We start from the raw sequence: 23,806 nt of genomic DNA, 5'->3' as shown, positions 1-23,806 counted from the left end.
TCAATCCACACACATGTACATATATATATAGATATATATATATATGCATGGATGTTGATATGCAGTTAGGTAACAATCCATCGACGTTCGGATTTGTGGCGTTGCCCAGCACCGCCACAAATCTTTTTTTTCCTTTGACTGCGCCGAGCCACATTTGCGCAAAAAACTCTTTTTCTCGTATATAAAAAGGTGGCGGCGCACCGCCTCCCTAGCCTTCAACTTTCCTTCCACTATATACAAACTTGAAATCAATAACCACGTACAACAACTTGTATACATCATTACATTTTATAAACTCACATCAAGACTTGATTTGCGATGCTGACCGCAATTCCGCAATCGACTCCTTCTCAGGTTGCTGTGTCCGGCTCTCCGTCAGCATCTACCTCGGGGACTTCTATCCAGCAAAACCAGTCATCCGTCTCATCAACCGGCACGGCCTCGTTTGCAAGTTCAAAACATACCTGCCCGCATTGCTCGCAATCCTTCACGCGGCATCACAACCTCAAATCCCATTTGCTGACTCATTCACATGAAAAGCCGTTTACGTGCGCGACATGCAACTCAAAATTCAGGCGCCTGCACGATTTGAAGCGCCATTCGAAACTGCACACGGGTGAAAAGCCGTACGTGTGTAATAAATGTGGCAGGAAGTTTGCTCGAGGTGATGCCTTGGCTCGGCATGGCAAAGGCGCATCTGGCTGTGTTGGCCGTGCCGAAGGTGAAATCTCCGATGACGAGGCCGATGACTCTGGCCCGGTTGCGCATTCGGCTGCGGATCATCTTCTTCTCAAGCGGCCGACTGCCTTGCCCTCAATCAGAACTCAAGACACTACTAATTCCGCCAATGCGACCGGTGCGTCTTCGTCATCTTCAATTGCTCAAGCAAAATCAATCTACGGCCAGGGTTCAAACTCGTATTCGTCTGCCGCTAGTGCTGAATCTCCCAGGTTGTTGTCACCTCTGCCATATCCTCCGCCGCCTCCTTCTCATTCACAACAACAACAACAACCACAGCAGCAGCCACTGCAATCACAATCAGGTCAGCAATCTGCAGGTCAATCATCTTCCGCAGCTATTTACCCTGCCACTTTTGGCTTGATTCAGCAACAGCAACAACAAGCTCAAGCTCAAGCTCAAGGTCATGGCTCATCGCAAAACGCGAACGCGTTCCTGCAAAGCCACCACCAGCCTTCTTACGCCTCATTACAAGCACAGCAAGCCGCAGCTGCTGCTGCAGGTCATCATCACCATCATCATGGTTCACTTGATGATTCCGTATGGAACTATGTTCGAGGTTTGGAAGACAAGGTCAGGGATCTCGAGGAGCGATTAATTCGATCTGAAAACCGCATCGGATATCTTGAATCGCTCACCAAGAGGTGACATCTTGGCGCGTTTCTTGCGTGGCAGGAGGGAAAAAATGTTTACTATATTGTTTTTTATTGTTTATAATATCCTTGGAATCGGAGTCACTTTGTTAGCAAAATATTAAAAAAAAAGAATGTTGGAAAATAGATTGAACAAGGTATGCTTAGTCTTACTGATTATAAGTATTTTTGTGGACCATCATTTGAAAAACGGTCAAATTGTGTGTGTATATTAGTTTTTTTTTTGAAATTTATAACGGTTAAATTGTTTTGATCTTTTAAAAGTTCGTATGTCTTATCTGCGTTGCACTATAATTTAAGCCTGCGCTTCACGCTCTTCTACTTGTAACATTAAAACGATTAAATGTCACAAAGCATGTGACTCTTGCCAAACAAAACCTCTCATGTGAGTTGCCTGTACTTAATCAACTGGTGGTATGATTGCATTTTCCATAACAAAGTCGAGACACAAGCCAATATCTTGTGAACCTAGCACGCAGAGCATTTGACATGAAGAATATACTACAAGTACACGTTGCTTGACTTTGACGACATTTGGTATGTTTGAATTGAACCAAATCAAATTTTTTTTTAACATGTAATTTAAATAATTGCTATTTCAATGGCGAAAAAAAGATTTTGTAACTGATAAATTTTCAAAAAAAGAAAAAAATATGTGAATATAGTACTCTCCAGGCATGACTGACTACCATCGTCTGTTTAATCAACGCTGGCATGTTTGCTATATAATTTATTTTTTATTCTTTAATGGTGTTTTTATTTTATTTTTTTATTTTCGTTTTTCAATTAATGTAACTTTTACTCTACTATGTCAATGAATAAGCTGTTGCGGTATTACTCGTGGACTTTTTTTTTTTTCCTCTTTTCCCCGTAGTCCGAAAGACGACCCCGATGACCGGCCCGATGACATGTTCCGCCGGGCATGATAAACACGCATGTTTCAAAATGACTTGTGTTATACATATGATAATGATATAGATATATCCACACCAGTAATTGCGATAATTTTGCTCGTAATAGATTATAAAAGCCAACAAAGGTTACCACCGGTTTACGTAATTCACTGAAATTAGTTAGGCAACTTGAAAGTCCTGTTTACATACATGCCTTGAATGGCGAATCGTACAAATCATATAACTTGCATGCAACCTTGAACTTTTAGTTAGAAAAAAACGAAATATATATAGAAAAGAAATTGATTAGCATATCAAACGCTAATGTTATATTTATCACGTTACAGTTTCAAACTCTGAACTGCTATTCACAAGCTCTTATCAATCCCTCACTCTTATTTTTTTTTTTGACTTTTCATTCATATAAATATTACTCTCACGATATTATTTTAATTTAAAACAAATCATGGATGCGTCAAATTATAACGCGCATCCGTCAATAAAACGTTCAGACTCACTCGATCTGTTATCACCTTCTCAGTCGTTTACGGAATCGTTTGCAGGCGCTTATGAATCAGCAGTTTACATGTCAGATGAAGATCAACAACAACAACAACAACAACAACAACAACAACAACCAGCAACGGTGGCAGGTAGATATAATGGCGGTCATGACGGACCGTATTTGAATGCGTCTCGCAACGGAAGCGGAAGATTGGCCAGGCAGGTGACCGGCAAATGGACTACCAGCGGCAATGGTGCAAATAGGGGTGGATCGAAATTTAACCGCAGCACGGTTAATAGATCAGAATATCGGTACTTGCATGCCAGATTAGACGACGGGACCGATCAGGATGATGGCAACGATCAGGAATCATTGCAATCTGAGTCAGGTTATGAGACAACCGTGTCACATCATAGACGTTACTTATAGTATGAACTTGAAATCCCTGGTTTAGAAAGTTTTCTTTTTTTTTTTTTTTGAGGGGGGGGACTAATAAATAAATTGATTTTAGTGCTATAATTGCTTTAGTTGTTGCGCTGACTTCATTTGTTATTCAAACCGAGGCTGCAACTTATGTTTCTCAAGAACTAAAGTTTCAAAAACCATTTTTTTTAATGTGAGTTAATTACCATATCTAATTTTTTTTTTTTTTTTTTTTTATTAACATGCTTTAAAGGTACGTCACGCATAGCTCATGGTCCTTGCTTTATCCATTGCAAATTTTTTTCCTTTGGATTTTATCAGGTGGCAATTCGTTGTCATCAGTCCATGCCAATCATCAGGACATGTTATACTCCACGGTAACACTGATTTCTTCGGAAAACCATTCCAAATCATCACCAGTAGGATACCTTGTCCGGACGTCGATCGGCATCACGGTGGCGCTAACCATCGCCGGCAGCACCTGGTACGTGGCCGTGAACCTCACCACGCCTGGTGACGTGACCGCCATTTACAATTGCTCGGCTTTTTTTGCTTATGCATTTTCGGTTCCGTTGTTGCATGAACGATTTAGTTGGTACAAAGCCTTTAGCGTGATCCTTGCCATCGCAGGGTTATTCATTGTCGCGTACGGAGACTCGCTCGTTCCGGCAAATGATTCGTCATCACCAACTACAACAACCGGTACAGCAGAGGCAGCAGCAGCAGCAGAGGCAGTGTCTAATCGTTTGTTTGGCAACATTATTATCGGATTAGGCGCAATCATGTATGGACTTTATGAAGTACTTTACAAGCGGTTTGCATGCCCGCCGCCGTCAGTCTCTGTCAGGCGGGCATCACTGTTTGCCAACGCGTTTGCATCGTCGATCGGCATATGCACTGCTGTATTTCTTTGGATTTTGCTTCCGTTTCTTCATTTTGCCGGGTTGGAAAAATTTGAAATACCAACAGGTCAAACGTTGACGATCGTGATCGTGTCCGTGATCGCCAACGTTGCGTTTTCGGCAAGCTTCCTGATCTTGATGTCACTCACATCTCCGGTTTTATCAAGCGTGGCCGCATTGTTGACCATATTTTTGGTCGCGCTTACGGATTGGATCTTGTTTGCCACGCCGGTTAGTAACAACGCAATCGTGGGTGGTGGTATCATCATGATTGCCTTTTTAATGTTGGCATACGCTGGTTGGAAAGAGATTTCGGGATCAAGTGATTTAATTACGGATGAAGAAATTGCTGCCGCAGAGGAAGAAAGAGCAAGACGACAGAATATTGAAAACGCGTCTCATGCTTTGTAAATTAGATTTTTTTTTTTTTTTAGTTGTTTTGGGGGGATAATTTTTTGGGTCATGTTGCGTTAATTCAAACTTTTTGGCGCTTTTTTTAATTTTTTTCATGTGAATAAGGATACCTTCTGTTTATAAAAAAACGCTTAGACTAACCATACATAGTAAATAAAAAAATGGAGGAAAAAAAAAAAAAAAGAGACTACGTTGTTCTATTTTACGAATAAAAATAAAACATATATGAAGAAGAAAAAAAAAATAAAAGAAATAACAAAAGTAATGTGAAATTATTTATCTTGGTCCCAACTTCTCCAAAATACGAGGCCCCTGTTCTTCCCACTCGTCTTTCAAAATCCACATGTGTTCCTTGTCAGCCATGATGTTTGCCAACACGGCACCACCAAGGAACACCATGTGCCTGCGCCTAGGTGGATCTTCAATCCTGACCTTAAACTTACTCAGCCTGGCCGGGTCACCATTCAATACTTTGGTTAGCCAAAGTTGTTTTAATTCTTTTTCTAATCTTGATGGTAATCCCGGATACATTGATGATCCACCTGACAATACGATGGCCCGGTAAAGTGACGACCGCACGTCCACGTCGGCAGCTTGGATCGTGTTAAACAAAAATTCGGCAATGCCTGGTTGTTCCACGTCGACCAGGTACGGCTGAAACAAGCATTCCGGTGCTTCGAACCGTTCCGAACCAATCTTGATCACGCGGCCGTCCGGCAACGTGTATGATTCAACCAACACGGTCGTCTCCTGAGCCAACTTTGAATCGAATTCCAAATCATACGACACGTAGCATAGTTTCTCCTTAATCTGTCGAATCGTCTCAAAATCTGCCGTGCGGTTGAACGCGTAGCCTCGACGCAGTAAAAGATTAATTAGTTGCTTGGTCACGTCCCTGCCAGCCACGTCTAACCGCCTAGTTAAATGATTCAACACCACGCTTTCGTACACGGGCACGATATGCGTCACGCCATCACCGGAATCGACCACGACACCGGACGACAATCCCTGCGCGTACAATGCCAACACTGCTTGAATGGCAACGTACACGCCACCGAAATCATATTTTTCAAACATGGTCTCCACCATTTTTTCTCGATTCGAAAGCGGATTCATCGGTGGCTCGGTTAGCAAGATCTTGCGACCTTGCGGATTAATTTTCATGCGCTCATAAAATGCGTAATCCCATAAATGACCCATATCTTCCCAATTTTTAATAATACCATTTTCCATCTATGATCCATGTTATTAAAAACAAAAAAAACTACTCAAGCAATCGTATTCTTGCCCTGCAGTAGCAAACCGCTGCCGCTGCCGCTGCCGCTGCCGCGACCAAAAAAAAAAACAATCACTTACCGGATATGAAATTTGAAGCATTGTTCGTAACGCGGATGCCTCATCTCCGGCCATGATATCTTTAATTTCAACGTTCCCTGTCCGTTCCTCGGCTCGTAAAATCGGCCGGCCCACGATTGATGGGAACGTGTGATCCGGGAAATTGGTTCCGCCACGACCAATCTTGACAAAACCGGTTCCCTGATCGAGAACTGCCCCCTCCCAAAAAAAAAAAAGGTTAGCTCGGTTCGATAGCTTGCGTCGCTCATTTCCCCCCTGCTTGCCCGTGCTGCTTCCTTTGCTGGTGCGCACAAAGATGACCGGCGGGCGAACTATTTTCAATTAAACAAACATACCAATTGGTTGCTCAGCCATTATTAAAAACCGTGATGGCAATAGACTTGTATCAAAATATATATATAATTTGTTTTTAAAAAAAAGAAATCGAACTTTTAATATTGCTTGAATTCTTGTAATTATGCTATTTCCCCGGGGCTGGTGGCAGGGCAGGTTTCACTGAGCGCATTTACCACACTGATGAATCTTATGTAATCGTCCAGATACGTGTTCCCGGTTGTGGCTCATGGCTGGTGGCTGGTGGCTGGTGTGGGTTATATTTTAAAAAAAAAAAGTTCAGTGTATATATGTTAAATTTTTATACATTTGAAACAATTAATTCTCTTCAATAACGCACCTATTCAATTATTTAGGAAAAAAAAAAGATGATATTATACACCCCCAGTGGGGCTCGAACCCACAATCTTCAGATTAGAAGTCTGACGCGTTACCATTACGCCATGGAGGCCAGGAATTGAAAGTTTTGACCTCGTGATTTGTCAAGACTCTAAAATTGTTTAAACAACTTACCCGGCTTTAGAGGACTTTTTGTTTTTTAAATTTTTATGGAATAAAATAATCAGTAAATCAATCTTGTTTGCATTGTGACGTAAGTAAAAGATACGTCATAATTGCCATTGGACACATTGGAAAAAGCAGGTCTTGTACAGTGGTTCAGTGGTAAGATTGTTTGGTGGTAGTTCCATGATCCGACGCAAGACGCGACTTTCGTGCCGTCGCGAATATATATTGGCGGTGCAGTTCATGTTGGGTGGTCCTCGTGGGCATGTCAACCAACGTATGGGTCACTACATCTACATCGGACTGGAAAGCGGCCATGTTATGCGGGAGCGATACAGTGTGGTCGGTAATTTGTCTTGCATAAAAATGGCTGAGTCGGTTGTGAACGATTTGCGCGAAAACCTTTACCGAGAACATTCTGCAACGCGATCAGCTATATAAGAATTCGGGAGGCTGAGACCGCGTTTATGAGACTTGTTAAGAATCATTGTGTAGTTCTACTTGAAGGTTTAAGCGTGGTAGTCCGGTTTCGGTATATCTCTCTCTATGTAGGTTTTATTAAAACGCCGTCATGAGCCGAAATCAGTGGGCTAGCCCTAGATAGTGCGAAAGGCTCCCAGCGATGGATGAAGAGCTGCAATTTGGATGCCTTGCAATGTGGCCTCAGGTCGTTTTTTTTTTTTTTTTTGATAGAGATTGAGTCCATATTCAATGACAGGACAAGCATATTTGAGCTACTATGTGCTGCACCCGGCTGCCGTGAGCGCACGTTCGTGGTGTTGCGAAAAGCTTGGATGCGGTTCGGTCGATGTGCTTTCGAAAGCGTAACACGGCTGTCAAGCATCATGCCGAGCAAATTGACGTCCGTTTTGCGCTGCACTCTCTGGAGGGTGCAGTGGTGATTTAATCGCCATAGATTAACAACAACAGTGCAGTTGCAGTAAATGCTGAGTTGGAGATTAATAAAAAACTTACGTTGTATCTGAATATAGGTAACAACTATATATATGTTACGCATGATGTAAGGTTTAATTTAAACAAAAAGCCTAAAAACGTTAAACTCAAGAGAAAATCAAAAAATAAAAAACTTAAAATTTAATCGATTGTTGCAATCTTAACTTGGGGGCAAACCCGGAAAGGCCGACGACACTCATAATACAAGATGCAAGCAAGACCCACAACATATTTTTAAGCAAAAAAACAAAAGAAGGAAAAGAAGAAAGAAAGATAATTTTAGACCTGGTCATGGATTTTACAATCCGATAGTATATTTTTTTTTTAATATTTTCAAAAAAATCAGGTATACTGTAGAGCTATATCAATCATCATGCTTTATCAGAAGGCATTATTCTCCGCTCCAGTTATTGTAAGTTTTATTTTATTAAAGAACATACTTTTGTATTGGCGGGTTTTCGAAATTAACCGTGACCGGTTATCATTTATAGGCTGCTGGGTTTACATTTTTAATAACCTTCGTGGTATTGTTCAACGGGCCGTTAAACTCACTGGGCAATTTATGGCTATATGCGGTAAGTTATTGCAAATCCTCAACATGTATCAAAAACAAACATGGCTAACGGCTTGCTTTTTTTTTTTTTTTTCGGTTGTGTGTAGGTTTTCGTTGATAACTTGGGAAACGCTCTTCCTCTGCTTACGCCGTCATCACCTTCATCCGTGGGCCTGCCTGATGTATACTACGTCGGCTTGTGGTCATATTGTGCTCAATATGCAGATACCAACTTTACCACAATCACGTCGTCTTGCCCGACACGATCGTGGAAATTTCCAGTTTTTTTCTTCAACCTGCGAGATCAATTATTAAACGACATGGTGACCGCATCAGTCGATCATGACGTGCGGGCCAACATTTTTTTGCTGCCGTCAATTTACGGCGTGACCGGACCGGCGTCGGTTGGCAAGCACAACATGGTTACCGTGGTGCAGGTCTTGGCCGCCGTGTCCACGCTTGCGTTCTGCGCCGGCTTTGTTTCCTCGGCAATCTCGCTTGCGCAATTGGTTCGTAACGTAACAGTGACGACCAAGAATTCTAACTTGGCTTTGTTGCACAGGTCAGTTTGGTTCACTGTCGTGGCCTTACTTGTCGCAGCAGTGTCGGTAACGATCGAAACCTCAGTGATTGTTAGCAAGCTGTGCAGCGACATTGCACTGGGTTACGGCACAGCGGTCACGAATGTGCATTCTTTTTTAATATTTTGGTCTGGTTTTTTAGCAGCATTAGTTACGTTGTACTTGGTTAACTACCGTCAACTACTACGGGTTGATATTCGGAGAACTAATTCTTCAATTTCAAGGCAGCAATCACAATGGGAAACCAATGGTGGTCATAAATTTAACCTAAGTACTAGCGCCTCAGGCTGGCTTTCAATCGCAGGTTCACGAACCGGAAGTAGGTCACCGGCAGGAACCACGCCAATATCTGAACGGGTGCAGTATTTGGTATAATCAAACACGATATAGTTTTAGGTTTGTACAACAATAAATTGTCTATTATATGTTACAAAGCAAAAATATTTATCACCTGTGAACGTATCCATTGTTTTATTGTATAGTCTTTCTTAATTTAGCAACCACAATAGGTTCATCAGAACCTATGTTTATTATGCTGCTATCTAGTGATTGTAATGCAGTTGCCAATTTTGGCTTGTCGTCTTTACCTGGCAAATCGTTCAATCCCCGTGACGGCGACCGTCTATTCCTTGCCGGGCTTCTTGATGCTTGAGACATAGGTGGGGCCAGCGTGGTTACGGTGCTGACTCGTTTTAATGCTGAAATTATGCGATCCTTATCCGTCAACGTATCTTTCAATCCCTGAATTTCTGATTCCGCATTTTTAAGCCGTTCAGACTGAGCTGACGGGTTTAATGAATATGCAGACAATTGTAGTTGCAAATCTTTAATTTGGGATTTAAATGCTCGGTCGTTATCAGATTCTTCTGATTGTGGTTTTATGCTATTTCCGCCAGACACCACCCGTTTATCGCCACCACCACCACCAATTCCGTTACTTAATATTAATCTCGTCATGTGAGCCACCTTGTCCTTTAACGCGTCTCGTTGTAATTCAAGTTCTCGCTTTTCACGGTGTGATTTCTCGTTATGAGCCATTAACTCTGCACGCAATTCTGAAATTTCTAATCTCAAAATATCAGTCTCGGCCCGTTCACGTTCAAGTTCAACGGTTAGTTGTTCAAACGCAGCAGTTTGAACCGCGGATGCCTGCGTGATCGCAATCACTTGCCTTGCCGGAGTCAACGTCACGTTCTTGGCCCTGGATGCAAACCTCAACGTGTTCACGGTCTCAGCAAATTGCCGACCGGTGGTTATGCTATCAATAGTGCAAAGCACGGAAACGAGTGCCTTGCCCGATAAAGAGTGTTGCAGCAACCTGGTGAGCTTGCTGTCTCGATAAGGCACGTGTGATGAGTCACCGCCGGCGGATAATTTTGAAATGATCGTGCCCAGCGCAAGCAGTGATTTGTTAATGTACGCGCCTTCTTTCCTTCGATCAGCATCCGAAGCCGCACGTTCGGACCCTGCCAAGTCACACAGGGACAACACCGACGTTGTGGTCCTGGTCGTGATAATGTCCGTGCTGGACAAGTGAACCTGCACGACCGCGTGTGACCTTGAAGACACGGAATTGTATTCCGTACCTTCCGTCCTGCGCGCGCCGTCGCCCTGCGCGATCAATGCCAGCAGGTCACCGGCCGTGGTCACCGGCACGATTCGCAAGTTTCGAACCTGCACGACGCCTCCGGACGGTGAATCTTGGAGCTTTAATGCATCAGATGCGGTTGCCGGGCTTAAAAGATCCCTGACGTGTTCATTGTAAATTTCCAAATACGATACCGACACGGCCACGCGAGCCGAGCCCTCGGCGATGGCATGTTGCGCGAATGCAAAGATGTCGGTCACGGCCTGAGGAATGATGCCAGGACATGACGGTGTGCCCTGCATGGAAAAAGTTTTTCCCGTGCCTGTCATGCCGTAGGCAAATATCGTGCCGTGATACCCTTGCAACACTGACGCCACCACGCGCTTGGCTGACGTGGAATAAATTTCTGAAGTTTGTGATGACGGCGGGAAAATATGATCTAACGTGAACGTGCCAACTTCCTGAGACGTGATTGTCGTCGGCGTGTATGTCCAAGGTGCATGCAAGCCACTGGAAGATGTTGATGAGGATGACGATGATGATGATGATGATGAGGAGGAAGAAGAGGACAACGACGCCGGCGTGCTCAAGTCGGGCTTAACTCTGACCGACACGTTAATGGTCGTAGGCATGGCTGCGGATGATGAATCTTCAGATTTTAAAGACGCGACCGATAACGCATCATCGACCAGATCACGAGCAGATATCGTGGTTGTAAAATTATTTAACCTTGAAGGATTTTTTCGTTGCGCATATGGTGATGGCGACGGACTCGCGTTGTTGGACAAGCCGGCCAACACGTTTCGTCGCGGCGTCTTGGATGCCAGTCTTTCTATAGTTGGAATCAGTAAAATAAACGGACAATATCCAATGTTTTTGTCGTTTCATACCTTGTTGTTCCATGGTTCAAAATTTGCTTTATTGTGGAGCGTATTGTAGGTTATTGTTTACAAATGCCCCTTGCTGGCACATTGTCAATAAAGAGCGTAAAAGAAACACGTCATGTGAACGTTTTAATTTTTTACCATTGTTTTGGTTTTTTTTTTTTTCTTGTCGGTACTACTTGTTCTGTACATAGTTCTATAATTTTTTTAATATTATTGATATTGCAACTCAAACAAAGAATAAAAAGAAATCTTTACGTTACGTAGAACGGCATGTAGCCTCAAATCAATGAACGTTCATACTTTGACTACGTTATGGGTAATTTTTAGACTTGGCCTCCATCCCCCAGGTCAGTCAAACGTAAAACATGTCCGTGTCAAGTCAAACCTTGAACTTTTTTTTTTATAATGCTGATTTTACTTTATATCGAAGCTATTGAATTTCAAAAAAAAAAAGACGACGACGACGACGACGACGTTGTTGAATGGGAGTTAAGAACTTTATAATTCAAACCAAACCAAGCGTACGCGTGTCCTTGCACTATGTAAATAGAGACGTACGATGTAACAGCAACGAAAACGTTCTAATCAGCATGTACGTATATACATAGATATGCAGGGTCTTGAGACAAAACAGTGGCCCCAACGCGCCTGACATTGGAACAACTAATTTGACACAAGCTTTCCGTAGGTTACTGCTTAAATAAACACTGTTTTAACATGCAGCTATATATAATTCTAATTCTATGATCCGAATCTTGTCAACCGGAATAAAAAAAATGCAACACACATTGTCATTCATCATTAATTTATGTTCTTCGTTCATAGCAATCAGTCGACCCGACCGCCTCAAGGATTTCCGCACTATGGTCTTCGAATGGCATGCCTGCCAGCCATGTAACCTTCCAAAAAACTTGAACTCGGAGACGGCGTTTGAAAACTTCCGCCGCTGCCGTTGACATGGGCCACGTCTTCAAGCTCCAACGCGGTCGTGGCCGCGGCGGCAGCTGCAGCTGCTATTTCGGCATCGGAATGATGATGATTTTGAAAAATGCGGGACCGACGTGATCGCCTGTCGCCATCGAAAATGTCACTATAAGCATGTGCATGATGACGATGAGAATGAAGGCCGTCGTGGTAGTAGTTGTAGCCGTCGTCGTACGAGTCGGGAGAAATCTGAATTAGGCACATGGGTAAAGTAGACCAGAATCGATTACCGACTCAGCAGGGCTTGGTGGCAGGGTACATATATGCAGTACAGTACGTAAGGCAGGCAGGCAGGCAGGCAGGTTCGTCGGTATAACCCTCAGTCAGCCGGAAACTTGCCATTGTGTGTTTTGTTTCATCTCGGCCAGGGCAGTTGCCTCATTCGGCAAAGCGCGCGCGTGTCTCGTGCGACCATGATCCTTGGCTTTTCGATTACGAATTGTTTAATTCTTGTGCATTAAGTTTCGGTCGATTCAACGGAACCGATTTGTTATCCGGCTAGGGCCTCATTCACCACTCATGACGAATACCCGGCCGGAATTTTTTTTTTCATAAATTGGCCAACTAGCGAAAGCTCACACGTGCCGTCTCACGTGTTGCGCCATCATGGTTTTTTCAAAAACCGATGCAAAAACTTGGGCGGAGTCATGAGCGTGGCCGTGATTGCATGTTGCATGGCAGGACTGTTCACCCGAAGTCGCTTGCCAACCCTGGTCCATCTGATCGCGACAAACCATACGGCCCAACCGGCTGCTAATCCATAAATATGTGCCATGTCATTAATTCGAGATTGGCTTAATAGTTTGGAAGAACTTTCATTTTCCTGGGTAGTTTGGTTTTGACGTGCGACCTTGAACAGGGTGAATGAATCTGAAACCACGCCCATCAGTGGCAACGCCAAAAGTGGGCACGCGCCAATCAAAGGTACCATCGTGTTTGGAAGAATCATGCCAATGAACGATGCTATTTTAAAAAAATCAAAGGTCCCATTTTTGTTAGTTTTGAAAAATTCTATATATATATATTTAAATGAACCTCACCTAATGAAAAAATCATAACCGTATTGGACGTCTCGTGGCTTAATCCTCGGCAGACTTTGACCGTCTGCTGTTGCACTTCGCCGTCAACAATTTTGTCCACTTTAACGTCCCTGGTCTTTTCTCCATCGTATAACAACACTCGGTTGGCAAACGTGGCAAAAAACAACAAAAAAGACGCGGTCATGAAACTGCCAAACGTGATTGCGGTCACCCTGATGGCAAAATAGCCCACAAAACTATTAAACAACGCATCAAACATGGTGACGGGTGCAAACAGGTTTAAGACCGTTGATAGCGGATTAATTTTCACGATCGATCCCACGGGCGCGGAATCTATCGACACTGTGAAATACTGTTGCCAAACGTCAGGATTAACTAGTTTTAAAAATTGTGAGCCAACCATGACGGATACGACAAGCAAGCCCAAGATTTTGCCCGAATTTGGAATCTCGTGTGATTCTTCTTGTTGTTGTTGTTGTTGCTGCTGGGGTTCATGTATTTGCGCAAATCTGGCTTGGTCATCCATCTTGCTTAACGTGGCAGATCCGGTCGTGCTAGGCTTAAGATAATCTGAAATTTCCACGATCTGACCCTCGCGGCCAACATTTTGTAAAATTTGTTCCAATTGTTCGGCAGTTTCAATCTTGATTATTTTCTGTTTTGGCTTGACATTCTGTTGTTGTTGTTGTTGTTGTTGTTGTTGTTCAGCTTGACCTGTCCCATGGCTTCCATAATGACGTGTTGCGTCAACCTTGTTACTTGATGTCGTCTGCGGGGATTTTTTTTTTGCAGGGGGTAATTGAGAGGACCTGTTTGCATTCCTTAATGACGACGACGATGATGATGATGATGATGATGAATAGTATTTGATACCATGTACTTTAAAAAATGACATGCCCGTATTTAAACGTAATCGGTCAATCGTGCTCATGCTCTTGATATCTGCTCGGCACGGCATGCCGCGCGTGCGCGAACCGGCACCGCGAGCAAGTTGCGAACGAGCAAACACGTTGCCGAGCCTGATTAACGACAACACCATTTGATAAAAATAAATTAATGCGGAACCCAGTTTATATTAACTTTGACATTAATGTTGAGTCCAATTGTTTTAAATATTATTTGATATGCGCGTTTATAAATTAATATTTTGCGTTTAAATTGAAATAACCCGGCCAGGTTTTCCTTTCTAAATAAATAAATAAAAAAAAAAAAAAAAAAAAAAGTTTCAAGGCTTGCCCCTGAATTGTGATGTAATATTTTGTTTTGAAATATCCAGATATCCCCACCATTCTACATTTTATATAAATCTATGTATACATTGATCGTATGAAACCTATGCTTTCATTCGTGCGGCACCGGGTAGAACGTATCATACGTGTTTAATTATCTAACGTTCTCATTACCGCTTCAAACATTGCCAACGCAGCCGCATTAGCAGGGAACGCCCTATTTTCAAAATCAACATACATCTATATATATATATTATACACATACCTGATCGAACTTGGCACGAAGCCTCTGAAAAACCCCTTATATCCTCTGGTTTGATAAACATGCCTGGCAGCATAAATCCAGCGACTAAATTTTGGATTTCTAATATCGTCAATCATGATGAGTTGCTTGACAACATCGGATGGATACGCCAACGTCCAAAATATCTAAACCATGGTAAAAAAAAAAGGTCAGTTCGTGTTTCAGCAAACGAGATTGCGCTTAATGCTGTACCTGTGCGCTTAATCCGCCGGCCCAAAAATTAATCGCGGCATCGCTAAACTCGGTATTTGCCTTTGCCCAAGTGGTCATGATATCATAAGAACCCCAAAGGAAAAAAAAATTCGCCCGAAACAGCATGGTGGCGAGTAATCCTCGATAGAGGCCCCTGATGCCGGCTTGATTATACAACACGCTGGCACAATTTATCGGTCCCGAATATAACTTCGTGGCCGCATCGTATTGCACCTGCAACCGGGCCTTCACCTGTTCGATTGGTGCGGCCACGAAACTGACCGTGACGCCGGCGAAAACGCCGGCAATGGCATGTCCGATTGGCGGCAACTTTTCCCAGTCGTCAAACACATGATTTTTCATTAATATTCGGTAATTGTGTAACGAACCTAATTGACTGTGCCACATGTCTGTCAGCCTCCACCAAAAAAAAAAAAAAAAAAAAAATCAGAAATTCCGTACACTGAATCCATAGCCATCCAGCCTAATAGCGGAGGCGTGGCTCCCTTGTATAATGCTCTGAACCCTTCCTTTTGTGTGGTTTGCAAAAAACAGTCTAATGGACCGGTAAACTGTCCTATTGAAGCGGTCTGCATTCTGACCTTGATTGTGTCAAACCTATATATATATATATATTGATTTAGTTGTTGAGCAACGAGGCAGAAAAAAAAAATGGTTGTGAACTTACGGATGACCCACAAATAACTTGGTCACGCCAGAGAAAATGCCTGCAATGAAGCCAATGTACCTGCGTTCGGGAACAGCAGGTTGCAGTGGCGGCGGTAACGGTATCTCTTTTGTTCGATGGTGGTCATGATGAGTTGAAACCGACAATGACGATGACGATGACGACCGGTCGGCCCCAGTTGATGTGGCCATACTGTGAGTGTGCGATAGCTAATTTGGCCGTATTACTTGGGTATGGTTGGATATTCAAAGGGTCTGAGTCTAATTGAACATGAATTTGTCGTCGATTGACTAAACTATCAACAGCGACGACATGTAGAAGAGCATATACAAACAGATACAGATAAAAAAAAAAATTTACATAATAGTTTAGAGATTGTCTACAATTTAATTCAAGCTTCAAAAAAAAAACGCCAAGTTTTATTAACCGTAACCCATTTTTTAATTACCGATAACCCACTTAATACATTAAGAACACGCATACCAAACCGTGTATATACATATATATATATTCAATGAATGTTACTGCAACCCCAAAATGCACAAGCAGATCAACAAAACTCAGTATGTTTAAGCAAGGGTGGTCAAGATGTCGGAGTCACCAGCATCAATGATGGCAAGGACGCCGACTCTGAAGAGGCGACCGACGGCGGTACCGAGCTCGTTGTTGCCACCTTGGAAATGGTGAACCGAGATCTTGGCAAGCATGGCGTAGTACTCAAGCTCAGCCGAACGAAGAGGCGGAGTGTTGCCAGCAATGATGACGAGCTTGGCCTTGCCGGTACGGATGGCCTTCAACGTCGATCTGTAGCCGAGCGTGTACTTGCCGGACTTGACGACGAGCGCAAGGCGGGAGTTGATGGATTCTTGGTTCTTCTTAGCCTTGGGAGCCTGATCTCGAGGGTTAGCAACGCGGGCGCACACATGTCAACAACGCTAGGCGATTCATGACGACAAAGGAAATACTGACCATCTCTGCACTTTTTTTATATAAATATGTTTGACTTAGTTAATAAAGTACTCCGGTCAATGGAAGGTTTTCGAGCTTAACGGGAAAGGGAACGCCAGGAATCACGGGCAAGGAAGACTATGGTTATTATTGATTTGACAATCGCCATGGGTAAGTTTTAGTTTAAAGCGAGAACTGGTGCCGTGACCGTGACTGTTAGGGTTGAGCCCTAACTTCTTGCTTGCGCGCGGTGGGGCTTTCGCTTGCGGCCCGGCGGGCACCGCCACAGCACCGCCGCAACTGGCGCGTCAAATTTTTAGACTTTGGGCCCCTTTCAGGCACCAAAACGCGACATGTGCGTTGAGCTAAGATTAGCACTCTGTCGCGGCAGTGCCAGCCAGTAGCCACAACCCAACATCTTCCGACAATCAACACTGAGGCGAAAAAAAAAAAAAGGCTTGCAACCGAGAACGGTCGTCGTGATAGCGAGCTGTGCGTTAATTCATCGTGGTCGTCCAACCGCCAACCGCCAACCTTCTTCCTACAGATCATTTTTTCGTTCACGGCACCCAAAATTCGTACGTTTGCTTGCGTCCATGAGGTCTTCTTTTCTGCTGCCGGCTTTGGTTGCGTCCGTGACCACGTTTGTGGCCGCGGCAGACGTGATCAGCACGAACCAGGTCTACACCTGCGACAGCAGCGCGGCGTCCATCTTTGTTAACGACCTCAGCATTCAGTACGACCGGCAATCCAAAAACGTCACTTTCAACATCCAGGGCTCCTCTGCCAAATCTCAAAACGTGTCCGCCACGCTCGACGTGACAGCGTACGGCAAGCATCTTTTTTCTTACTCGTTCGACCCTTGCGCGTATGACATCTCGCAGATCTGCCCCATCCCTGAAGGCACGTTCCACGCTCAAGGTGTCGTGCCCATTCCAGATAAATATGCGTCGCAGATCCCGGCTATCGCGTTTGCCATTCCAGACCTGGACGGGTTCGCTCAATTAACCCTGAATTCGACCGACAGCGATGACGGGCAGCAAACCGAATTGGCTTGCTTTCAATCAGCCATGACAAACGGCAAAACCGCTGACTTGCCGGTTGTGAGTGCCGTGACCGGTGCCATTGCGGCCGGCTTGCTCGGCATCTCTACCATTTCCATGATCACCAGCGCCGCCGGTGGCGGAACTGGCACGTCTTCGGTCGGGTTTAGCGACTTTGTCAGCTGGACCCAGAACATGGCCATGAACGGCATGCTTTCCATCAAATATCCTACCGTGTACCAATCGTTTTCGCAAAATTTCGGCTGGTCCAACGCGCTCATCTCTTGGAAGCAGATGCAGACCGCGATCGACAACTTGAGATCAAACACCGGCGGCAACCTTACCCGCAGTTCTTGGCCGCAAATCGTCAACTCGCAAATTATTGACTATCAAACCGGTGCCATCATTGTTACGAATGCGAGCGATGACTCGACCACGAGTTCGTTAGTCAAGCGATTCGATCTCGATGGCATTACGTTTTCCAATTCCACTAGTGTCAACACGTCCAGCTCTTTGGTCGTCTTGTCGAGAGTCAACGGCGTGGGCAGGTACATTGAACACATGACCATCCCGAACGCAAACACGTTCTTGACCGTCTTGATGTTTTTTGCCATCATTTTGGCTGCCATCATGGCCGGCATTTTAATATTTAAATTGGCACTCGAGGTTCGGTCACGTTACAAGCCGCTATCAAAATCACTGGAATCGTTTCGCAAACGGTATTGGCTGTTTTTAGGTTCCACCATCATTCGCACGATCCTGATATTGTATGGCACCTGGGTGTTGTATTGCTTATACCAATTCCGGCTCGGTGATTCCTGGGCTGCCATTCTCCTTGCCGGCATCACGCTCGGAATTTTCACTTTTCTTTTGGCCGCGTTCACGGTGAGAATTTTTTTCGTTGCCTACGCTGCTTCAAAACGGCCGGGCGGGATTGAAGAACTTTACGACCACAAACCGTGGATTCGCCGGTACGGCATTTTTTACGGCCAGTACCGAACCAAGTATTGGTGGTTTTTCGTGTTAATAATAGCGCTTGCAATCGGTCGCAGCGCGTTTATCGCGCTCGGTGACGGTCACGGCTTATTGCAAGTGGTTGGCCAGCTGGCGTTGGAATGCGTGTTTGCCATTGTTTTGTTACTCCTGCGGCCGTTTAACACGCGCACGGGCAACGTGATCAACACCATCATCTGCGTCGTGCGCATCGCGTCGTTGGCATGCGTGCTCGTGTTTGTGGAAGAACTGGGCGTGACTGCGGAAACGACCACGATCGTCGGCATGGTCTTGATCGTCGTGCAATCCGTGTTGACCGTACTTTTGGCCCTGCTGATTATTATCAATGGCGTGATCGGCTTGGTTGCAAAGAATCCCAGGCGCAAGCGAATTAACGACGACGACGTTACCGAGATGCAATCATTGCGGGATAACAAGTTGGCCGTGCCGCCATTCCAAACCAAGTCATTCCTGTATGATCAAAACAGTATTAACAAGACCATGAACGTGGATGGTAAATCAGGGCAAGATATCGGATTAGCCATCACGTCAGATGAAGCCGAACCGCTTCATCCAACTTCAAGTACGGCGCCATTGAAACGAGAAATTCCCTGGGATGATGAATCCGTAATATCAAATCTTGAACGTGAACCATTGGCAAGACAAACTTCTGATAATGATGAAGCGTTCCGTCATGCTGGGATTGATCATGATCGCAACGGCCGTCCGTTATTTTGAAAAAAAAAAAAAAAAAAAAAAAAAAGAAAGACCGATTTTAACGAATTAGCATGTTTTGTTTTTGGATTTAAATTTTCATGACCTTATTAATTGTTTTTATTTTTGGTTAAGTAGTTGGATATATAATTGGGTTTCGTTTTTATATTGTTTTGTCTTTCCGGTTTGACAAATAAGTTTTTTTTTTGAATTCTTGTTGAAACATTTTTACACATACATATTATATAAGTATATAATAAATAATTTAAATATTGGAAATAATAGAAATAATAGAAACAATATATATATATATATATATATATATCTATGGTATCGAAGCTCCGTCATTTACACGACGAAATTGAAAAAAAAAAAAAAAAATTCTGCTTGTTTAACACGCAGGGCAGGATAATAGACATGAAGTTCATAAATTACATGCAAAGAAAAAATTGTTCGCAAGACGAAAACAAAAAAATAAAATAATGTATGCGTCATTCAGTAAAGTTCCCCAATCAAGAAAAAAGAAAAAGAAAAAAAAAAAATTGGGTTTCATGCTAACACGTCCTAAGCAGCAACAAACATTGCCACGGCCACGACGATACCAGCGATCGTGGTCATGCCCGCAACGTTGGTGTTACCAGCAGCAGCACCGGTAAAAGTTGGCACCGGAGCCGAAGTTGCGGCCGTGTAATTCGTGGTCGAATTCGGATAAGACAAGCTGGGCACGGCGGAGGGCAAGAAAGTGGATGATGATGATGAAGACAAGGAGGATAACAACGTGGCGGACACGGACGAGTTGTAGGAAGGCCTGGTATGGGTTGCGTACACAAATACGGTGCTTGTGCTGGCGTTGGTTGATGGCACGATCACGGTGGACGTTGTTGGGATGGAAGATGAAACCAAAGACGAAGAAGAGGAAGCAATAGTGAAAGAAGAAGAAGAAGAAGAAGATGATGATGATGACGACGACGACGACGACGACGACGACGAGAACAATGACGACGACGAAGACTGAGCAGGCACGGTTGAAGTTGCGGCCACGACCAAACTCGTGGTTTGCTCATGCGGGCATCCGTTCGAACAAGACGTGGACGTGATCGTGACGGTGGAATAAAGCGTGGTCAGGCGCGTGTTGGTCTTGGTATACGTTGTTGTGGATTCGTCGTCCGCGCGCACGCCCACGGCCATCATGCTCATGATGGCAACGAAAACGGTCAGGATTGAGAAACGCATTTTGTCTTTTTGTTTTTTGTTTTTTTCTAATAATCTGTGCAAACTTGTTAGTTTGAAACCCCATCATCATGTACTATGATTGTCAACCATACAGAGATTAAATAAATACACCGGAGATGTTTTAACGAATGTGGATTATTTCAAACGAATGACTTGTATTTAATAACCAACAGAAAAGAGTGACTGAAGGTAACGGAAAAAAAAAAGAGTGACTAAGACGAAACAAACAAAAGAGAAAAGGAAACCGATGAATCAAGTGCAATGGTCAAATGGGGGACAAAAATGGTCCATGAGCCGGTTCTTATTGTTTTTTTTTCTTTTCTCGGTGTTGTCATTTTTAAGGTTTTCAATTTAGTAGTTTTACCCGGCCAAACTTTGCATATTGTTATATTAGTTACATAATGGGCCACTTTAAACTGATCATATGCACCACTGCACTGACTGCGTGTAATTCCATATAATATAATCTCATTTACACCACAGCAAGCCTTGCATCCGATTAAAATTGCCGTTACTGATTCCAATACAGAAACCGTAGTAACATCAACAATTTGTTGAGGTTTTGCAATTGAACCGCCGTTTTAAGGTTTGCGCCCGCAGCAGCAAATTAACACTGCATAACTGTCCTAACGGCTAACGCATGTATGCAGAACCTTAAACCGTATTGGCATAACCGTGACAACCGCGCTGACTTGGCAGATGCGGCTGAATTCTTGTTCTTTTTGATTTCATTTCATTTCATTATAAGCTTCAAAAACAAAGGCTCGGACTCCATAGACGTCTAAATTTTGCAAATACGGGCTAGCAAGCAACTCACAAGCAAAAAAAAAACTCCAGTCTGTTGAACTTGTCATGCCGTTTGGTATTCTCGAACCAAAAGGAGTGTCAAGAGTGCCAGGAACGGTTCATCTGTTTGAGAATGATGAAATCACGGCAGGGCACGACCACCAGGACCTGTCCAATCTAAAACGGGATGGTGATATTATTTTAGTACCCCAACCTTCAGATTCACCTAATGATCCGTTAAACTGGCCGACCCATAAGAAAGATTTTATATTGTTCATTATTTGCATTGGCTCAACCATGGCTGCCACGTTAACCCCGATCCTGTCATCATCCACCTTGGTTCTCGTGTTATATTTCGGCGAAGGTTTTACCCGAATCGCGTTATTAACCGGCTGGCATCTTTTAGGTGCCGCAGGCGCGTCTGTGATTGTCGCGGCCGTGTCGGCCAAGTATGGCAAAAGGTTTTTGTACGTGGCTGGGATCGCACTCGTGGTTGGCTCAAGCAGTTGGGCTGGTGCGGCCACGTCATATCGTTCATTAGCTGGCGCGCGCGCCTTGCAAGGCATCGCGTTGGCCCCGTTTGAAGCAATGGTGAACGCATCCGTGGGTGACATGTATTTTGTTCATCAACGTGGCATCAGGTTGGCACTCGCCAACCTGTCCCTGTTTGGCACAACTTTCCTGTGCCCGATCGTGGCCGGCAAGATCACGGCATCGTTAGGTTGGCATTGGATGTTTTGGTTCATTGCCATTTTTGCTGCGGTCGCGTTCGTGTTGGTGGTTTTTTTCGTGCCCGAACACGTGTACAATCGTGAAAAATCGTTCGAGACTGATGTTTACGGTGAAGGTAATAATAATTCGAATGAGAATGACGAAAAAGTGAAAGAATCGTTAACCGCAACCACGAATACTGCTGCTGCTGCTGCTGCCACAATTTCCGGCAGTGCCGCCGCCGAGCTCAAGCAATCATATTTGCACTCCCTCTCATTGTTTTCCGGTTCCAAAACTTCGCGGCCGCTTTGGAAAATCGCATTGCGACCGTTCGCGTTGTTTTTGCATCCGGCCGTGATCTGGGGTTGCCTCGTGCAAGGCGCATTGATCGGATGGACCGTCATGATTGGAGTCGTGCTGGCAGCCATATTCATGGGCCCGCCGTTATGGTATAATGAAGTCAAGACCGGGTACATGTACACCGGTGCCGTGATTGGTTCCGTGATTGGGTTCGTGCTCGCTGGCGTCTTGTCAGATTTTGCTGCCAAGTACCTGTCCCGCAAAAACAACAACGTGTACGAACCCGAGTTTCGAATCTTACTCGTGATCCCGCAAGCAATCACCGGCGTGGCTGGCATTTGGGGATTTGGCATCACCGCATCCAACATGTATAAATATTCTCGATACCTGCCGCCATTTTTTTTCGGTTTGGAAGCATGCGGCATGATTCTAGGCGCGGTCGCGTCAGCGTCGTACATCACGGATGCGCATCGGGACATTCAAGTGGACGCGTTTATTTCGTTATTGTTGTTTAAGAACTTGTACAGTTTCGCGTTAACCGATAAGGCATATAGTTGGTTGTTGCGAACCGGGGTTAAGAATTGCTTTATAATTGTCGGATCAGTGCAGATCGTGATTAGCGTGTTGACATTATTGTTTTGGTTCGTTGGCAAGCGCAATCGGGCGTTAATGCACAAGTATGACATTCTTGAAATCTTGCATTTGAATTAACATACATACATACATACATACATACATACATACATACATACATACATGTACACATTAGGCGTTATTTTTTAAGTATTTTTTTTTATATATATAGAACTACTGTTTAAATGAGTAAATGATGAGGGTTTTATTGTTTAATATTTTTAAAAGTTGGTTAATAATTAACAAAACCTTAGTTATTCAAGATCAAGAGATTAAGATTCACATTGTTCCTCATTTTATGCGATATAGTAGATTGCAGAACTAATAAATTGCCGGAAACCCTACATTAGGGTTCGGACTTTCCTTGTTTTTTGAAAATATATATTATAATCGATCCTTTTGTTTTCTAAAATTTTTTATTTTTTGAAAATCTTTATGATAATACCATTCCATAATATAACGCAACATTTATTTATTTTTGTTTTTTTTTTCAATATATATTTGATTTTTCAATTTTTTTTTTTTCCATTTGCTTTTTTTTTGTTTCTGCGGCGCTTTGAGCTGGCCAATCTCTCAAGAAAAAAAAATTTTTTTTTTTTTTTTGAGAAGGAGCATAGTAATTTTTCGCTCTTCTCCGTGATTGGGTAGTCAGTCATAGACGCAAATAATAATGGGACACTACTTTTACATATTCTTTACATGACTTTTTTTTTATTTTTTTTTT

At 43.6% G+C, this 23,806-nt stretch overlaps 11 protein-coding genes and 1 non-coding gene across 12 annotated transcripts; 5 read left to right on the top strand and 7 right to left on the bottom strand.

Annotated features, from left to right (window-relative positions):
• The first annotated feature begins 227 nt into the window (after positions 1 to 227).
• Positions 228 to 1,639, top strand: V1514DRAFT_329633 (uncharacterized protein). The gene has a single exon (XM_066927379.1). The coding sequence runs from the start codon at positions 319 to 321 to the stop codon at positions 1,384 to 1,386; it is 1,068 nt and encodes a 355-aa protein (XP_066783882.1). The 5' UTR covers positions 228 to 318; the 3' UTR covers positions 1,387 to 1,639.
• A 1,111-nt stretch (positions 1,640 to 2,750) lies between these two features.
• V1514DRAFT_347216 (uncharacterized protein) lies at positions 2,751 to 4,525 on the top strand (the record flags this gene model as incomplete). Its single annotated transcript, XM_066929290.1, has 3 exons — positions 2,751 to 3,217; positions 3,301 to 3,405; positions 3,466 to 4,525. 3 exons carry the CDS (start codon positions 2,751 to 2,753, stop codon positions 4,523 to 4,525), a joined length of 1,632 nt encoding a protein of 543 aa, XP_066783881.1.
• Positions 4,526 to 4,619: 94 nt separating this feature from the next.
• V1514DRAFT_292838 (actin family) lies at positions 4,620 to 6,590 on the bottom strand. Its single transcript, XM_066925356.1, has 3 exons — positions 6,220 to 6,590; positions 5,885 to 6,075; positions 4,620 to 5,761 (listed from the first exon to the last, which is right to left on the bottom strand). The coding sequence occupies exons 1-3, from the start codon at positions 6,236 to 6,238 to the stop codon at positions 4,805 to 4,807; spliced, it is 1,167 nt and encodes a 388-aa protein (XP_066783880.1). The 5' UTR covers positions 6,239 to 6,590; the 3' UTR covers positions 4,620 to 4,804.
• Positions 6,591 to 6,596: 6 nt separating this feature from the next.
• V1514DRAFT_t35 lies at positions 6,597 to 6,668 on the bottom strand. The gene has a single exon. It is a non-coding gene; the product is annotated as a tRNA-Arg (tRNA).
• Positions 6,669 to 8,048: 1,380 nt separating this feature from the next.
• V1514DRAFT_319571 (uncharacterized protein) lies at positions 8,049 to 9,184 on the top strand (the record flags this gene model as incomplete). Its single annotated transcript, XM_066925949.1, has 3 exons — positions 8,049 to 8,087; positions 8,167 to 8,250; positions 8,336 to 9,184. The coding sequence occupies 3 exons, from the start codon at positions 8,049 to 8,051 to the stop codon at positions 9,182 to 9,184; spliced, it is 972 nt and encodes a 323-aa protein (XP_066783879.1).
• A 15-nt stretch (positions 9,185 to 9,199) lies between these two features.
• On the bottom strand, positions 9,200 to 11,507 carry V1514DRAFT_329617 (chromosome-associated kinesin). Its single transcript, XM_066927378.1, has 2 exons — positions 11,288 to 11,507; positions 9,200 to 11,229 (listed from the first exon to the last, which is right to left on the bottom strand). The coding sequence occupies exons 1-2, from the start codon at positions 11,298 to 11,300 to the stop codon at positions 9,281 to 9,283; spliced, it is 1,962 nt and encodes a 653-aa protein (XP_066783878.1). The 5' UTR covers positions 11,301 to 11,507; the 3' UTR covers positions 9,200 to 9,280.
• Positions 11,508 to 12,584: 1,077 nt separating this feature from the next.
• V1514DRAFT_329612 (uncharacterized protein) lies at positions 12,585 to 14,457 on the bottom strand. The gene is made up of 2 exons (XM_066927377.1): positions 13,309 to 14,457; positions 12,585 to 13,231 (listed from the first exon to the last, which is right to left on the bottom strand). The coding sequence occupies exons 1-2, from the start codon at positions 14,345 to 14,347 to the stop codon at positions 12,873 to 12,875; spliced, it is 1,398 nt and encodes a 465-aa protein (XP_066783877.1). The 5' UTR covers positions 14,348 to 14,457; the 3' UTR covers positions 12,585 to 12,872.
• Positions 14,458 to 14,500: 43 nt separating this feature from the next.
• V1514DRAFT_329611 (mitochondrial carrier) lies at positions 14,501 to 16,055 on the bottom strand. The gene is made up of 5 exons (XM_066927376.1): positions 15,722 to 16,055; positions 15,496 to 15,651; positions 15,034 to 15,430; positions 14,803 to 14,966; positions 14,501 to 14,754 (listed from the first exon to the last, which is right to left on the bottom strand). Exons 1-5 carry the CDS (start codon positions 15,910 to 15,912, stop codon positions 14,688 to 14,690), a joined length of 975 nt encoding a protein of 324 aa, XP_066783876.1. The 5' UTR covers positions 15,913 to 16,055; the 3' UTR covers positions 14,501 to 14,687.
• Positions 16,056 to 16,111: 56 nt separating this feature from the next.
• On the bottom strand, positions 16,112 to 16,809 carry V1514DRAFT_329607 (60S ribosomal protein eL30). The gene is made up of 2 exons (XM_066927375.1): positions 16,691 to 16,809; positions 16,112 to 16,611 (listed from the first exon to the last, which is right to left on the bottom strand). Exons 1-2 carry the CDS (start codon positions 16,691 to 16,693, stop codon positions 16,291 to 16,293), a joined length of 324 nt encoding a protein of 107 aa, XP_066783875.1. The 5' UTR covers positions 16,694 to 16,809; the 3' UTR covers positions 16,112 to 16,290.
• A 226-nt stretch (positions 16,810 to 17,035) lies between these two features.
• On the top strand, positions 17,036 to 19,698 carry V1514DRAFT_329606 (TRP-domain-containing protein). The gene has a single exon (XM_066927374.1). The coding sequence runs from the start codon at positions 17,266 to 17,268 to the stop codon at positions 19,441 to 19,443; it is 2,178 nt and encodes a 725-aa protein (XP_066783874.1). The 5' UTR covers positions 17,036 to 17,265; the 3' UTR covers positions 19,444 to 19,698.
• A 285-nt stretch (positions 19,699 to 19,983) lies between these two features.
• On the bottom strand, positions 19,984 to 20,935 carry V1514DRAFT_351842 (uncharacterized protein; the record flags this gene model as incomplete). The annotated part of the gene is made up of 2 exons (XM_066929468.1): positions 20,745 to 20,935; positions 19,984 to 20,686 (listed from the first exon to the last, which is right to left on the bottom strand). The coding sequence occupies exon 2, from the start codon at positions 20,650 to 20,652 to the stop codon at positions 19,984 to 19,986; it is 669 nt and encodes a 222-aa protein (XP_066783873.1). The 5' UTR covers positions 20,653 to 20,686; positions 20,745 to 20,935.
• Positions 20,936 to 21,327: 392 nt separating this feature from the next.
• On the top strand, positions 21,328 to 23,421 carry V1514DRAFT_42798 (major facilitator superfamily domain-containing protein). Its single transcript, XM_066930015.1, has one exon. The coding sequence runs from the start codon at positions 21,505 to 21,507 to the stop codon at positions 23,158 to 23,160; it is 1,656 nt and encodes a 551-aa protein (XP_066783872.1). The 5' UTR covers positions 21,328 to 21,504; the 3' UTR covers positions 23,161 to 23,421.
• The last annotated feature ends 385 nt before the right edge of the window (positions 23,422 to 23,806 follow it).

This window comes from Lipomyces japonicus (genome assembly GCF_038497905.1).
Source record: "Lipomyces japonicus strain CBS 7319 unplaced genomic scaffold V1514scaffold_15, whole genome shotgun sequence".
In the NCBI taxonomy this organism is placed as follows: domain Eukaryota; kingdom Fungi; phylum Ascomycota; class Lipomycetes; order Lipomycetales; family Lipomycetaceae; genus Lipomyces; species Lipomyces japonicus.
Note: the sequence above shows the minus strand (reverse complement) of the source record. Positions and strands in the feature narration are given on the sequence as shown.